This window comes from Pelodiscus sinensis, chromosome 1 (genome assembly GCF_049634645.1).
Source record: "Pelodiscus sinensis isolate JC-2024 chromosome 1, ASM4963464v1, whole genome shotgun sequence".
NCBI classification, from domain to species: domain Eukaryota; kingdom Metazoa; phylum Chordata; order Testudines; family Trionychidae; genus Pelodiscus; species Pelodiscus sinensis.
Genome location: NC_134711.1, coordinates 27,872,763 through 27,890,168, shown reverse-complemented (window position 1 = coordinate 27,890,168; position 17,406 = coordinate 27,872,763). Strand labels below are relative to the sequence as shown.

The 17,406-nt window shown below is 47.3% G+C and overlaps 1 protein-coding gene across 6 annotated transcripts in view; it reads right to left on the bottom strand.

The window, feature by feature from the left end:
* Positions 1 to 17,406, bottom strand: part of SLC2A13 (solute carrier family 2 member 13) — a 350,803-nt gene that overhangs the window by 223,616 nt on the left and 109,781 nt on the right. For all 6 annotated transcript variants that reach the window (XM_006120405.4, XM_075927403.1, XM_075927428.1 and 3 more), the window contains one exon: positions 8,276 to 8,484. In XM_006120405.4, coding sequence (XP_006120467.1) covers positions 8,276 to 8,484 — 209 coding nt within the window. The remainder of the gene's footprint in view (positions 1 to 8,275; positions 8,485 to 17,406) is intronic.

Here is a 17,406-nt window from a genome sequence, read left to right as displayed (position 1 = left end):
GTTGTCCTCTCCCTACTATTCCCCTTCACCACCTCTGCCCTGCTGCTCCCCCATAACCTCCTTGGTGGGTTGCATCACATTCCGTGCTGTGTGGAGAACCAGCACCTAGTTAAGTGCTCAGATCATCAACAACTTGGGCAGCAGGCTCCTTCTTTCCCCCACTGCCTCTGGCTGGGCCAGCACCCCAGAGAGCCCAAGACCTTCTGGCCCAGGGCACTGGTCAGAAGAAGCTGAGCAGTGCATGTGCCAAAGTCCTGCACCAGGAAAGACTCTCTGCCCCTCAGCTAAGCTCTAGAAGGCAGGGGGGGAAGCTATTTTCATCCTGTTTGTGCCTCAACCTTGCAGGCTCCATAGCACCTACTTCACCTACCCACGCCACCCTGGATCCTGACCTGAGAGCACAGAGCTGCTCTATCCCCTCTGCTGAGACACCCTTGCAGTCAGGTTCCCTTCATCCTGGTGCACAATACAGCCTTAGGGCTAACCCCTGCCTACTCACGCTGCGGCCAGAGGACAGGAGGTGGCTCGATTATGTAAGCTGCCTTTCGACACTGTGCAAGTTGGAAGAGATAAGCTGCTCTCCCAGCCACAAGGTAGGTGTGTGTGTGCGTGTGTGAGAGAGAGCGAGAGAGAGAGGATCAGAAAAGTCTGCAAAGACATGGGCCACATTATCCCTTCCCCATCTCCTCCTCCCCTGTGGCTAGAAGCAGCTCCCCCGCTCTGTGACACAGTGCTGAAAGGCTGCGGCTGGCTACTTTCTGGTGCGAAACCTGGCAGAAATCTCTGGAGAGATGTATGTGACCCTGGCACCTCTGCCCAATCCATCATCCCCACCTGCTGTCTCAGGAAAATGTCGTGTCAGGTACCAGGAGAGACAGGTCTGTCTTGGGGACCCAGTCAGGTGTGGAGGTCTGTGAGTGCTTGACAGAGACGGTCAGGTTGGTTGATGACACCCCCACCACGTACACTCCCCTGTACCTCTCTCATCTATGTGCGTCACCCCTCCCTTTGCAAAGCCTAAAGATCAGATGAGAAATAAAAAGAATCCAACTATTTCTTTATTACAGGGGTTCAATCTACATGATTTTAATTTGAACATTTGTACTGCACAGTTCTAATTGAGTGCCATGGAATTCGCCTGAATACAAGTACAGGCAGTCCCCGGGTTACGTACAAGATAGGGACTGTAGGTTTGTTCTTAAGTTGAATCTGTATGTAAGTCGGAACTGGCCAGTTCTGACTTACATACAGAATCAACTTAAGAACCCCAGGCGTCCCCAAGTCAGCTGCTGCTGAAACTGATCAGCAGCTGATTCCAGGAAGCCCGGGGCAGAGCAACTCTGCCTGGGGCTTCCTGTAGTCAGCGCTGGTCAGTTTCAGCAGAAGCTGACTTGGGGACGCCTGGGGCAGAGCAGCTGGGGTGCTACTGGACCAACCCAGCAGCACCCCATCTGCTCTGCCCCAGACGTCCTGATTCAGCCGCTGCTGAAACTGACCAGCAGCGGCTGAATCAGGACCTGGGGCAGAGCAGCTGGGGTGCTGCCGGGTTGGTCCAGTAATGCCCACGGGCGCTGCAGGACCAATCGGCAGCGCCCCAGCTGCTCTGCCCCAGAGTCCAAAACAAAAGCCTGGTCTGCTGGGGGGGGGGGGGAGAGCACACTAGCTGGCCCCCTCCCCCCAGCAGACCAGGGACACGGGGAGCAGAGCCGAAGCGGCAGCGGGGTGCCGCGCCTCTGAGGCTTTGCCAGCGCAAAGCCTCAGAGGCGCGGGGAACCGCCGCTGCTGCCGCTCCAGTCTGGATGCCTGTGGTCTGCTGGGGACCGTCCCCAGCAGACCACAGGCACCCGGACTGAAGCCGCAGCCGCGGGGGGGTCCCGCGCCTCTGAGGCTTTGCCAGCGCAAAGCCTCAGAGGCGCGGGGAACCGCCGCTGCTGCCGCTTTGACTGAAGCGGCAGCAGCGGTGGTTCCCCGCGCCTCTGAGGCTTTGCGCTGGCAAAGCCTCAGAGGCGCGGGACCCCCCCGCGGCTGCGGCTTCAGTCCGGGTGCCTGTGGTCTGCTGGGGACCGTCCCCAGCAGACCACAGGCACCGGGTCTCATGCGGCAGCAGCGGGGGTTCCCGCGCTTCTGAGGCTTTGCTCTGGCAAAGCCTCAGAAGCGCAGGAACCCCCCGCTGCTGCCGCTTGGGTCCCGGTGCCTGTGGTCTGCTGGGGACGGTCCCCAGCAGACCACAGGCACCGGCACCCAAGTGGCAGCAGCAGCGGTTCCTGCGCTTCTGAGGCTTTGCCTTGGCAAAGCCTCAGAAGCGCGGGAACCCGCCCGGTGCCCCTGGTCTGCTGGAGACGGTCTCCAGCAGACCAGGGGCACCAGAGCAGCTTACGAACGGGGCTTTCTCGCCCCGACTTCCGGGGCGAGAAAGCTCCGTTCGTAAGTGCGGATCCGACGTAAGTCGGATCCGCGTAAGTCGGGGACTGCCTGTAACTTTACCAGTTGCCCCATATTCATCATAGGAAAATAGAGCTACATTATTGCTGACAAGGTCTCATCAAATAACAGAGTGACATCGAACTTGTCTTGTTACAGTGAATAGAGTCAAACTACTCTCTACCCTTGCTCTGTCAGAGAAAGTCAAAAGGCACAAGTCAAAATGAGAAAATCTGTACTTTTGTGGTGAGGGCCTGAAAGGTGTCTTGTCTTCAGAAGTGGCCTTCTTTTCTTTCTTAGTTGTAAGTAAAAGATGTTTGCTTGGGAATGTAGTTTAGTGCTGCATCACATACTTCCCTGAAGGATACTGACCTTTAAAGGGCAAACTAATTAGCCTCTGTTTTCAGGTTAAATTTCCAGACCAAAGATTTACTTACAATATGCTACCTTAAAAACCAGAGCTTACAATTAGATTTTGTGAAGATACAAAAATATTGTCTATGCATAATTCTCAGAAAATGTTACTGGTGGGGAAATGGAAGTCTTAGGGTACGTCTAGACTACATGCCTCTGTCGCCAGGGATGAGGTTTACCTGGGTGGTCGATAAATACCTTTGATGTCGCCACCCGCGCGTCCAGACTATCGCGCTGAGCCGACAAATAGCTGATCAGCTGTTTGTCAGCTCAGCGCGGCAGCCATGTAAATTTAAATGAAGCGGCGACTATTTAAATCGCCGCTTCATTTTATTATGTCTGGTAGCCTAATCTACATGCCTCTGGCGACAGAGGCATGTAGTCTAGACGTACCCTTAGACAGGATTCTTCATAGACACAAGATCTATTTTTCCAATACTGCAGAAGAAATTTGGGTAGTTTATGTTACTGAACGGATTTTGGACTAACATTTTAGCTCTGCTCTAAAACGTTAAAAATAGAATATATCCTTTTAAAATATACAGTCTTTACCTTATTTGTCTCATGAGGACACGACCATTGTGCTTATTATATAGAAAACTTTTCAATGAAGAGTAGAGATTTGGTATACAAATTAAACGAGCTTTCAAAGGCCAATTAACAAATAGAAGGAGCACCAGAACGTTTTATTTGCTGCTTTGTTTATCTACTGTTTACTATTTTAGACATGTTAATTGTCTGACACTTTCTGCATTCATGGCCAAATTACTGCAGAAGTCACTTTGTATTACACTGTCTCACAATGTGTTACTTAGTGCTCTTAGACATTTTTGGGGACCTCAGATGTAGGGATATAATAGTGTAGCTGGTTAACCGATAAGAAAAAATACGTTAAGGCTATAGATTACACACATTTCTCTCCCAACCCCTACCCCTGCCAGTAAGTTTGTTAGCGCCCCCATCCCTGACAGGGGCCACTGCCACCCCGCACTGCTGTCTCTCTATCAGAGGCAGCAGCACGGAGCAATGGGCTGCCGGTCAGTGGGGCGGGGGGGTGTTTTTTAAACTGTCTCCCCTCACAGACCACTCCCGCCTAGCACCCCACGCTGCTGCCTCTGATACAGACGCAGCAGTGCAAAGTGGCAGAGGGCTCCTTGGGAGTGCGGCCGGAGCACACTTGCTGCCAACCCTGCCCCCAGATACTATACAATAGTCAAGTAACCAATAAGAATTAATGAAGTTGTCATAGGATAAAAGGGCTGATCCTTTCATGGATTGATAACTGGTTAAAAGAGAGGAAACAAATGTAGGAAGAAATGGTAAGTTTTCTGAGTGAAGAGAGGTAACTAGTGGGGTCCCCCAAAGGTCTGTCCTGGGACCAGTCCTATTCAACTTATTTATAAATGATCTAGAGAAAGGGGTAAACAGAGAGGTGGCAACATTTGTAGATGATACCAAACTGCTCAAGATAGTTAAGATCAAAGCAGACTGAAAAGCTTCAAAAAGATCTCTCCAAACTAAGTGATTGGGCAACAAAATAGAAAATGAAATTTAATGTTGATTAACGTAAAATAATGAACATTGGAAAAAATAATCCGAACTATACATATAATATCATGGGGACTAATTTAGCTACAACTACTCAAGAGAGAGATCTTGGAGTCATTGTGACTAGTTCTCTGAAAACATCTATTCAATGTGAAGTGGCAGTCAAAAAAGTAAACAGAATGTTCGGACTCATTTAAAAAGGGATAGAGAATATCTTATTGCCTCTATATAAAACCCTGGTATGCCCATATCTTGAATATTGCGTACAAATGTGATTGCTTCATCACAAAAAAGATATATTGGCATTGGAAAAGGTTCAGAAAAGGGCAACAAAAATGATTAGGGGTTTGGAATAGGTCCCATATGAAGAGAGATTAAAAAGATTTGGGATTTTTCAGCCTAGAAAAGAGGAGACTAAGGGGGATATGATAGAGGTCTATAAAATTATGACTGGTGTGGAAAAAGTGAACAAGGAAAAAGTTATTTACTTGTTCCCACAATATAAGAATTAGGGGTCACAAAATGAAGTTAATAGGCAGCAGGTTTAAAACAAACAAAAGGAAGTTTTTCTTCACTCAGCGCACAGTCACCTGTGGAACTCTTTGCCAGAGGATGTTGTGAAGACTAGGAGTTTAACATGGTTCCAAAAAAAATCTAGATAGATTCATAGATGTTAGGTCCATCAATAGCTATTAGCCAGGATGGGTAGGAATGGTTTCCCTAGCTTCTGTTTGCCTGGAAATGGGTGATAGGAGAGGGATCATGTGAGGATTATCTGTTGTGTTCCCCCCCACTGAGGCATCTGGTATTGGCCACTGTTGGGAGACAGAATACTCGGATAGATGGACCTTTGGTCTGACTGAGTATAGCCGTTCTTATGTAGGTTACTTGACTATTCAATTAACCAATATTTAACATCCCTAGTTAGATATCCTCCTATTTCATTTGCCTACGTTCTCAGAACTGTAGGTCATCTAACAGTGTCATTATTTGGCTTCAGCTCAAAGCCAAAATATATTATGGAAGATGTGTTATCAGATTTGAAGAGTTCTGCTTATTCCTTTCAAGAACAAGACTATAAAGAAAACAGATCTGAATTCAAATGGTTGAAAAGCCAAGAATAAAGCTGAAACTTCACTATAAGAGGAACATTTTTATCCTTGTTCCCACCAAGTATATCCACAAGACAAGGTCCAGATCTATATCCTTCCTGGTATTTGATCATGTGATAAACAACAAATGCTTTAGGCTAAGCTGTTTACACAAACCTCACTGTTCTTCAGTTTTCTTTAAGAATCCCCAAGTTTGCTCTATCAGAGACACCAACCCATCTTTCACCTCAGCTAGAGAGAAGATCCATTTAACAGCACAAGTTAGCAATAATTACTGGGTTTCACACACAGTTCTGAAAAAAGCTAGATAGATTCAGGTCCATCAATAGCTATTAGCCAAGATGGGTAGGAATGCTGTCCCTAGCTTTTGTTTGTCTGGAAATGGGTGACAGGAGAGGGATCGTGTGAGGATTACCTGTTGGCTGTGTCTACACTGGCACCCTTTTCCATAAAAGGGATGCTAATGAAACACTTCGGAATTGCAAATGCCGCGGGGTATTTAAATATCCCCCCGCGGCATTTGCATGAACATGGCTGCCGCTTTTTTCCGGCTCGGGGTTTTGCCTGAGAAAAGCGCCAGTCTAGACGGGATCTTGCGGAAAATAAGCCCTTTTCCAGAAGATCCCTTATTCCTACTTGAAAGGGTTTATTTTCCGCAAGATCCCGTCTAGACTGGCGCTTTTCTCCGGCAAAATCCCGAGCCGGAAAAAAGCGGCAGCCATGTTCATGCAAATGCCGCGGGGGATATTTAAATCCCCTGCGGAATTTGCAATTCCGAAGTGTCTCATTAGCATCCCTTTTATGGAAAAGGGTACCAGTGTAGACACAGCCATTGTGTTTCCCCCCACCTTCAGCAACGGTGACAAAAAGGATCCCTGCATAGATAATGCAGAGTCATAGAGACACCTGTACCAAGACACTAAATTTAGCTGATGTCCATAGCAGCAAGCACACTAATATCGTTTTGAGCTGCAGGCCTCCCAGGCAGTGCTATTCTCCATAAGGATAAAGGCATTCCAAAGGGAACTAGTAGAAGAGTTCCTTTTAAGAATTAATGAACAGCACAACTCTAGGACCTCTGTAGAGGAGCAGTTTAAAATTGTTTTAGCAAAATGCCACAGACTCAGAGGGACAGAATCTAAACACGGACATGAAAAAGGTTGCAAGAAACAGAAGAGGTGATACTGGAAAACTCTGCTGCTGCAACAATATTGGCAATGTGTAGTTTGATAATAGAGCAGTCAGATAATAGAATGGTTAGGGGTTTGGAATACAATAGCCCACAATAAACATGTATTCTGGATATGGGCAGGGAAGAATTCCTGACTCAATTAACCTTACAGGAAAATCTGCTACTAGCTGAAGCCAAGTGAAGATGAGAAACTGATTTACAAGAAATAATGCACCAGTCCTAAGCAGAAGAAAGCGAAACCCAAGAATGGAGATGGGAATACCCGTTTTGACACTGATGGTCAGAAGCAAGTTCTAAGCGAAACTATCTTAGTTATGACAATCTCGATGCCCACTGAGATAAAGGACAGACACTCACGTGGCCCACTCACTAGCCTATGTTGCCCATCGTTGCTGTAACCTGATCATTTAAAGTAAGCTGCTATATATTTTAGCTTGACTTCACATTTACTAAGTTTTTTAAACCAGTGATTCTCAACCTTTCCCCCCTACTGAAACCCAAGTCCTGCTGCCTAGGCCGTAAGCATGTACCTAGACTTTGTGAGAGCTCCTGTGCATGGAGCCTTGAGGTGTTGCCCTTCTTGCTATCCCCTAAAACCAGCCTTGCACTTACGATAGGTCTAAACCTGTCCTTTGACTTCCCTCCAAACGGGTGGAGGGACCCTCAGATTGAGAAACACTAATCTAGATAAGATGATGTGCGCCCTAGAAGAGCTCTGAATACCCCCAGGGATACATATACCACTGATTGAGAATCACAATTTTAAACCACACTCAAAACTACTGCAGTTAGAATAGCTTTGAAATGGTTGCTTTGGAGTGAGAGATATTTTCAAAACTGTGTAAGTCAACTCCATGACACTTGCAGAGCCACACCAAGTGCCACTGACCTGATTTATACATTTCTGAAAATCCCAACCAAAATGTACAGCACTCCCAAAATACTTCAAACTGCTTAACCTCTTGCAGATGCCAAACTGACAACAACAAGGGGATTTGGTTACGTATTGTCAGAGGGGAAAAAAATTAAACTACACACAACTAGTAGGTAACTGCTGTTGTACTTCCCAACTATTCTGAGCAGTAGATGTTGTCTCCCTAGTGATTTAAGATGATTTTGTTCAGCTAGGGCACAGTCTTTGCATAACTCCAGGCATTTGAAGTATTAACCCTTTATCAGTTCCATAGCTTCTATTTTGTCCTTTTTTCATAAATGATAAATACAAGTATATAAAATCGATACATTTTACTTAAGTATAAGTGCGCTCCTCATGTCTATTTTACAATATACACAATTATTTGTGAACTGTAACCCTTGTTCATTCCTTCTTTAAATATACATTTCTTACACAAGCATATTAAAAAGGAAAAGTGACAACACAGAATCTTAAAATATATAGCTTTCCTCACATAAGAAAATCAACATAGTATTTAAAACAGAATTTAAGATGCTACAGAATAATCTCTTTAGACTTAAACTACCTACATGATAATACTTGAAATATTTACAAGATAAGGAAAAACGTACCACAATGTACCATTTCCTGTTATTTGCCTCCCACAGAGATGCCAAGAAATTTCTAACCTACCTGCTCCAACTTCTTTTTCTTCCTCTTCAATGTTGTTTTTGATACTATCATATTCCTCATCAATTGTCTGGTTGCCACGTATTTGAGACAGAATTCTCCGTGCTTTCTGAGTCTGGCCTTTCTGAATCAGCCAGCGGGGGCTCTCAGGAAGAAACAGGAAGCCAAAAAACTGTATAATTGCTGGAACTGCTGAGAGGCCCAGCATATACCTACAAAACAAACAAAAATATCTTTAATTGAAACTTTAAAAATTCGCATTAACAATGACATCTACAAGTTCTCTGGCTCTCATTAGCCATTTTCTGAAAACACATCATGCAGCTTAAATAACCAGAGAGGTGAATGTATGGTTTACAAAAGCAGCTTCCAGGATTTTCTACTAGAATCAAAAGGAATCTTGAAGATATTGTCCTGCCACTTAAGTATAACTTGGGTGTCAAAAACCATAATTCACAATTACATCACATCTACCTTTATGGCTGATGTCAATTCTCAGCACCACTAACTGAAGACTCAAACATTATCAAAATTGCCATTTCTACAGGGCAATTCAAATTGATGGCCCCAAAATGTAACGCTCCCCCAAGAAGCTCCCATGCTGTTTTAAAAAAATCCCAGGGGACAGAGAAAATAGGAAACAAATGGTACCGCAAGAAATACCAAATTCTTCACTGGGCAAGCTCTCAGAGAATGAGGAAATGGCAGAAGTGTTAAATGACTTTTTTGTTTCAGTTTTCACCAGAAAGGTTAGCCGGCTGGACACCTTGCTTAGTGAATGCTAGTGAAAATGAGGTAGGATCAGAAGCTAAAATAGGGAAAGAACACATTAAAGATTACTTTGACAAGTCAAACACATTGCATCAGGCCTGGAGGATTTGAAGGTATCCTAGACTACTACTCAAGGAGCTAAGGAAATATCTGTGCCATTAGTGATTATCTTTGAAAAGTCATGGAAGACAGAAGAGATTCCAGAGAACTAGAAAAAGTCAAATATAGTGCCAATCTATAAAAGAGAAATAAAAAACAACCTGGGGAATTATAGACCAGTCAGCATAACTCCCGTACTTTGAAACATAGGAGCATCCATGGGCAAAAATTGGTAGGCACCCACCAGCAGCCCCCTCCCACAAACAGGCCCTGGTTTCCAGCCAATGGGAGCTGCAATGATTGGCTTGGTGACAAGGGCAGTGCACAAAGTCTCCCCACTTCCCAGGGGTGCACAGTGCCTAGAGGGAGCCAGCAGCCATTCTGAGCAGTCTTGACCTGCTGTAGGCAGAGAGCCTGCCTGGGGTCTCAGCAGGACAGGCCCTGGCTTAGTGGGCCAGATCTTACTTGCCCCTGATCTATGGGGTAGACATATTTACAATTTTCTGACTATGCACGAAACAGAGAACTTCATTTTAATTGACACAGGATCCACCCATCTATCAAGGGGTTTATTTCTGACTTTTAGAAAGGAGTTTGCCTCTTACATTTGAATTGATCCCACATAAAAAAACAACAACAATATCCATAGGCAGAGTTGGAGTTTACCATATCCAATATGCTGGCTGACTCAACATTCTGTGATCATCTTCAAGGTTACCATGGTTAGACAGGCTGACAATGCTGGAACCCAGTAATGATTTCTCAACCCTATGTCATGTCTTGCCCTGCCTAGGCATGGCATTGAGAACAGAAGACAAAAGCAAACTGACGGTATGGCACTGCTCTATGTGCTTGCTTATTTCTTCAAAAGTGCAATAATAAAGAATGTATTTGCAAACATACATTTGTTGTTTCTGCCGGGGCGGGGGAGGGGTGTAGTAAGCTGTGTTAGTCTCTAACGTTAAAAGCAAAGAGTAGTCCTGCAGCACCTTAGAAACTAACAAAAATATATAGTATCATGAGCTTTCCACTTTATCAGAGGTTTTGGAATGAAAACAACAGAAACCAAGATATCTATCAGCAAAAGAAATGCCTGTCAATTGTAGGACCCATATTAATGGGTTGGATGTGTCCCATTCATAGATTTTCATGTTGGAAATGTGGGTGTTTAAAGTAGGAGAAATTGGCTTTGTAATGCGCTAACCAGTGAATGTCTTTATTCAAGCCCAGGATAACTGTCAAACTTGTAGATGAATTCCAGTTCCGCAGTTTCTCTCTAAGGGTATGTCTACACTACAAAGTTAATTCAAAATAACAGCAGTCTCCCCAGAGGTTCATCCCCCGCCCCCCCAGTTGTGTTAAATAAAGACAGTTTCTAGTTCTGAAAATACGTGTATTTTATTTGACATCAGGAAGGGGGGCTAGGGAAGGGTAAGTGGAAGAATGAGAGAGGAATGGAGCACAAGCCCCCAGTGGGGCAGACCGCAGAGACTACTAGTGCTCGTAAGGGTGGAAGCTCTCCTGCAGGGCCCCCTGGATCCTGACAGCCCCTCAATGGTTCTCCCGGATGGCAGCCTGCAGTCAATGCAGCCGGGCTGCTGGCAACGTGTCCACGAGACTCAGCAGAGTCCCCAGGGGCAGGTCTGGTTCCATGTTGCAGAGTGCCGTGGTGTCCCGAGTGAGAGCAAGCAGAGCACTCCGAGACACAAATGATTTGCTGTCCTTCAGTGAGGTAGACCAGCAAGCAGAGAAACCTGAGAACTGTCTGTCCGGGATGGGGGGTCAGGTCCCTTTAAACACAGACCTTGGATAGCCTGAGGCAGCAGCCCCACACACTAAGTCAATGTGGACGCGCGATTTCAAATTAGAAAAACGCTATTTCGATTTAGTTTTTGTGTCTAGATGCGTTATTTTGAATTAGCTTAATTCGAATTAACTAATTCGAAATACATTAATTCGAAATAGCGCTGTAGTGTAGACATACCCTTAGGTATGTCTACACAGCAAAGTTATTTCGAAATAACAGCCATTGTTTCAAAATAACTTCATTAGCGTCTACACAAGCCAACCACTATTTCAAAATGAATTCGAAATAGTAGTGGGCTTATTTCAAAATTGGTAAACCTCATTCCACAAGGAATAACGCCAATTTCGAAATTCCTATTTCAAAATAAACGCTGTGTAGACATTTATTTCGAAGTAGAGGGCCTCCAGCCCTTCCCAGGGTACCCTGGTGGCCACTCTGGCCATAACCAGGAAAACTCCTCTATTCCCCATCCTCCCCAGAGCCCTTAAAGGGGTAGAGTCTATTTGGCCACAGTGCCTGTGCCAGCTCCAAGCCTGCCACGCCAGAGACAGCAGTCACTGCCCCAATCCAGTTGCCTCAGCATGAGCCATGCAGCCAGTACCAGCCAGCCCTCAACCGCTCCCCAGGACCAGTCTGCAAGCTCCCAAGAGCCTGCCAGGGGCTGGAAAAGGCGGGTGCCTTCCTGGTCCAGTGCAGAGATCATCAACCTGATTGAGGTTCGTGGGGAATCCTCCAATGTCCATGATCTCCACACTAGATGGAGGAATGTGGCCGTCGACAGGCGGATGGCTGCCAGCCAGCCACCAAAGGCCACATGTGAAACCAGGCGCAGGTTCGCATGAAATTCAAGGAGCTGCATCAGGCTTATGCCAGGGCCACAGGGGGCAGCTCCCAACCAGGGGCAGACCGAGACCCCTGCCCCTATTTTGATGCCCTGGACCACATCCTGGGGGGCTGGATGGTCCATGCCCCCCAGGTGGTCATCGATCCTGGGGCAGAGGGCCCTGACCATGAGACTGAGGAGGAGGGGGGGGTCCAGGAACTGCAGGAGCCTGGAGGGAGCGTGCCACACACCCAGGAATCCCCGAGCCGTCCAGTGAGCCTGTCGCCAGTGACGTCCGAGACCGGGGAGGCAACAACATGTGAGTGCCATCACTGTCCCCTTATGCGGCGGAGGGGGAGGGGAAGACCACGGATCACGCAGCAACCTGTGCATGTGCCATGCCACCACTGAGCCCCAGACGGCTGCCACACAGGGGCCTTGGCCTGTTACCCACACGCGTGTATGTATGAAGGCACATGATGTGCTCCTGACCCCGGGGTAGGACACTGCATGATGCTCTCCCTCCACAAGCCCCCTCTACGAAGAGGCAGGGGACATCTCCCGTTGCCCCCAGCATTATATACAGCACAGGGGCATGGGTGCAGTCCTGGGCCAGCTCCCACTCCCGGGGATAGCCGGACATGTCGAACAAGGCCTGTGTGCAAGCACAATTGCTCCGATGGTACGGAGACCTGCCGTCCTCACCTCACAACGGGGGGCTGGGCTTCACCCACTGTGTCCCCAGGGAGAACTGACCACTTCTCTTGTTTCTCCAAAGCTGCAGCAGCTGCAAGTGCAGGGCTCACCACCCCGTCCAGGACATCCTCCCACACCCGGGCCCTCAGCAGACTGACCCGGAAGCAGGAGTACCACCAGCGGCAGCACTTGGGGATCCTGCGAGGCATGCACCGCACTCTGGACTACTGGTGCACGAAGACCTACAGCTCTGGTGGGAGAGTGGGCAGGAGCTGCTTGCCCAGGGCCATGCCATCTGCGACCACTTGCAGACTCTGGTGCAGAGATTGCTGCCTCCTGCTGCTCCAGCCCCTGCTGCCTTCCCAGCTACCGCTCCTCCTCCCACTCCTGATCCCCCTCCTGCTTCTTTCTCCCCCTTTTCCTCCTTCCATAACCCCACCCCCCACCCCCGGGGATGCCAGGTCCCTGTACCCACAGTGTTGGGAGACAGGTGGGCCAGTAAAACCCCCAACCCTGAGTTTCTCCTCCCCCTTCCTCCCCTTTCCTCCCCCTTCCATCTCTCTCCTCCCAGGTTTACCTCTCCCCTCTCCCATCATCTCACCTCCCCTCTCCCACCCTCATTCCTCCTCCACCCCAGTTTTGTTCAATAAAGAGTTTCTTTTTGTCAACACGTGTCTTTATTTACATGAGGAAGGGGGGTTAGGGAGGGATCAGTGAAAGGTTGTGAGGGTGGAATGAGGCATAAGCCCCCAGTGGGGCACACCAGGGAGATTTTAGTCCTCCTCTGGGTGGAAGCTCTCCCGCAGGGCCTCCTGGATATGGACAGCCCCCTGATGGGCCTCCCGTCTGGCAGCCGTGCAGGGCTGCGCGTACAGTCCAGCAAAGTGGTGGCCTCTGCCATCCAGCCTGGCAGGAAAGCCTTCCCCTTTTGCTCACACAAATTGTGCAGCACACAGCATGCCACCGCCACGTGCGGAATATTCTACTCAGAGAAGTCCAGGTGGGTGAGAGGAGGCAACTAAAATGAGCCTTCAACCGGCCGAATGCTCCCTCCACTATAACGCCAAGCTCAGCAGGGCCTGCATCAAAGTCCTGTCGGGAGGGGTCGAGGTGTCCCGTGTAGGGGTTCATGAGCCAGGATTGTAGGGGATAGGCCGCATCCCCCACCAGGCACACAGGCATGTCCATGTCCCCGACCCTGATGTGGCGGCCAGGGAAGAAAGTCCCAGTGTGCAGCCTTTGGCACACGGAGGAGTTGCGGTACACCCACGTGTTGTATGCTTTGCCGGACCAGCCCACATTAATGTCCATGAAGTGGCCCTGGTGGTCAGAGACCACCTGCTGTATGATGGAGAAGTACCCCTTCTGGTTTATCTACAGAGAGGCCTGGTGTTCCGGGGCACGGATGGGGATGTGTGTCCCATCGATTGCCCCTCCGCAGTTGGGCAAACCCCTTGATCACCACGTCCACGTCAGCGAGGCGGATGACTCTGCGGAGCAGCACTCTATTAATAGCTTTGGCCACCTGCAGAGGGACACACAAAAGTAAGAGTCACTGAAGTGCCAGGGTATCTGAGAGTGCTCCTTCCCCGTCACTGCCCCGTGCCCCCACTCCCAAAAGAACCTGCCCCTGCAATCCTGGCCACCACAGGCAGTCCACAGTGCAAGTGGGACAGAAAAAACCTCCCCCTGTTTTCCTTAAGGCAGACCATCCCCACCTTGAACCCCCTCTCCAGGCACAGTGGCCGGAGACTGCCATACCTGCATGAACATCGCTAAGCCGAACTGGTTCCCAACGGATCGGTAGCTATCCATTGTGGAGAGCTTCCAGAGTGCGATGGCCACACGCTTCTGGAGGGGAATGGCAGGCCTCATGTGTGTGTCCCATCGCTGCAGAGCAGGGGCGAGCCACTCATAGAGCTCCAGAAAGGTGTCCTTCTTCATCCTGAAGTTCTGGGTCCATTGCTGGTCTCCCCAGTGCTCCAAGACAATGCGGTCCCTCCAGTTGCTGCTGGTGTCCAGACGCCAGATGTGGCAGGGCACGCTGGCGTCCAGGAGATGCAGCTGCTCCTCCACGTACCCCAGGAGGGTCCAGATGACAGCCTGGGGGTGGGCTGCAGCAGATGCTGCGAGGCAGCCTGCAGAAAGCGCAGCCAGGCTTGCAGCATAACACGCAAAAGAGTGCCCAGGGGCGGCTCTGGCTCCATGCTGCAGAGTGCTGTGGTTTTCCCAGTGAGGGCAACCAGAGTGCACAGAGAAAAAAAATGCTTTGCTTTCCTTCAGCAAGGTAGGCAAGCAAGCATGGAAACCTGAGAACCATCTGTTCAGGGGGGTTCCTTTAAGCACAGGCCTCAGATAGCCTCAGTCAGCAGCCACACAAACTAACTCCTGAATTGATGCCCTGCTGCAACCGGTTTCAGCTGGCCTTAAATGCGATTCAGCATCCAATCAGTGTGGACCCGCTATTTCGAAATGCATTTTGTGTGTAGACGCATTATTTCAAAATATCTTATTTCGAAATAACTATTTCAAAATTAGATATTTCTAAATAACGCTGTAGTGTAGACGTACCCTAATTGTGTAGTGAAATTTCTTTGTAGAAGAATGGCTACTTTTAAATCTATGATTGAGTGACCAGGCAGTTTAAAATGTTCCCCTACAGATGTTTGTGTGTGTTACCATTTCTGGTGTCTGATTTGTGTCTATTTATTAATTTGTCATAGACACTGTCCAATTTGGCCAACATAGGGATGCCAGCAATGCCCCTGTGCCATGTATGTTGACCAAATCGGACAGTCTATGACAAATGGATAAATGGACACAAATCAGACACCAGAAATGGTCACACAAATATATTGGTATTTCAGTTTTACTCTTAACAACTATTACATATTTCTAGCACACTGTACTGAAAAATTATAGAATATGTATATTTTCAATCATATGCAATTCTAGAAACTGACACTTGAGTCAGATGTAATGTGAGTTTTTTCCACACTGAATCCAGGATATTCCATAATATCCAAACTTATAGCATATGTTCCGACTTAAGCATAACTAGATTTTTACAATTATATGTGCTATAACAAAAAATTTCTACACATACTTTTGTACAGAATATACACCAAGGCATCCCCATGTGTATAAAATTCATATATCGTTTTCTGGCTTTTCAGACTGGTAATAAAAAAGAATAAAGTAACAGTTATTTAGCTCACAAAAAGGTCTTTCACTTAAAATGTCACAGTAGGTCAAGCAAAGGCAGAAGTCCTCCAATTTGGTCATAATGGTCCCTTCTGACCTTAAAGTCTATGAGTCAATTTCATGACCTATTTGAAAAAATCTTAAACAGTAAAACATAATTTGTTTTTTACAGCTAAAGTTTGATTTGTTTATAAATTATGGATATTCTAAAAAGAACCTTCAGGAAGGTAAAAGCATAATTTAAGTAATTTTTTTTTAATTAACCTTTTTTCTGCATGTGAAAACACCAATCAGCAAGCATTGGAAGAAACCTGAAAATATCTGGCTATTTTATTTAAAATTGTCCTGGAATCATTCTACGTTCCACGAGGAGTAACGGTAGTTCCTATTCCGTGCCGTGTGTAGCCGCAGGCACGGAGTTCGGACTAAGGGGGATTTAAAAATGGCGGCGCCCGGGAACATGCAAATGAAGCCCAGGATATTAAAATCCCGGGCTTCATTTACAACTTTGGTTGCCCTCATTTGCCTACCTAGCTCAAACTAACGAGCTAGTGTAGACATACACTTCATTAGTTACTTTACCTCTAGCTACTTTTACTAGAGTAGAGACTAAATTATGCTCGATGAACAAACATCCTTATACCCTAAGTTGCTTCTATGAACGGATAAAATTAACAGTGAATTATTTTAACTGCACTTTCAAAACAAATGTTCTCCTGTCTCAAGATGCATGCTTCTACAAAGGGGCTATTGAAATTCCACTCAATATTTTATGAAGTACAATATAGAGACAACCAAAAAGTGCGTAGTGGGGAGATGAACAGGGGTCGGAGAAGTAGAAGGAAATCATTGAAATGTTAGAAGAATTTAATTTTAGACCTGCTACCCAATTAGTGTTAAGCCAAAACATGGCTTGAATGGAAATGAAAGCAATATAAAGTCCATCTTCCAATTTTATTTATGGGTTTAATTAGGGTGACCATATATCTCTATGCTGAAGACAGGATGCCTGGCAAAATTACTCGTATTCAGGCAAGTTCAATGGCAATCAATCAGAACTATGCAGTACAAATGGTGAAATTAACGTCAAGTTGAATGAGCCCCTATTAAAAAGAAATACTGAGTAGCTGGAGTCTTTGTATATACCTTCTTATCTTGAAGGTTTGCATAGGGAGAGCTGACACACACACACTTTCCCATACACCTCTCTCCAACAGGGATGGAGGTGATGGACTGACCTGACTCAGCTCTCTCTACCCAATGTTCTCCACAATGCTGGGCTGCTCCCCAGGAAGGATCCACCTCTCCTAGTACCTGTCGCCATGTCTTCTCAAGACAACATGGAGGGAGCATGCAGAGTCGCAGGCTCCCTCCCCAGATTTCAGTCACGGTTCACACCAGAACGTGGCATGCAGCAGCCTTTTGGCACTGAGCAGGAGGGAAGCAATGGGAGTTGCTTCCAGCTGAAGGGGTATCAAGGTGGGTGTAGAGATGGCCTGATCCATGTTTTTCCAGAGGCTCTCTCTTCCTTCATGCCCCTTATGGCTAGAAACATCTTGTTCCTTCCTGCCTCCCCAGTGCAGAAAGGCAGCAGAGGACATGTGATCAGTCACTGCCTGTCTACACTTACCAGCCCCCGCAGCTAGCAGCCAGTGCTGGCTGGGAACGGGACAGGGCGGGGGAGGCTGCTGGCCAAGAGCTAGCATGCAGCAGGGACTGCACTGATCCACCAGT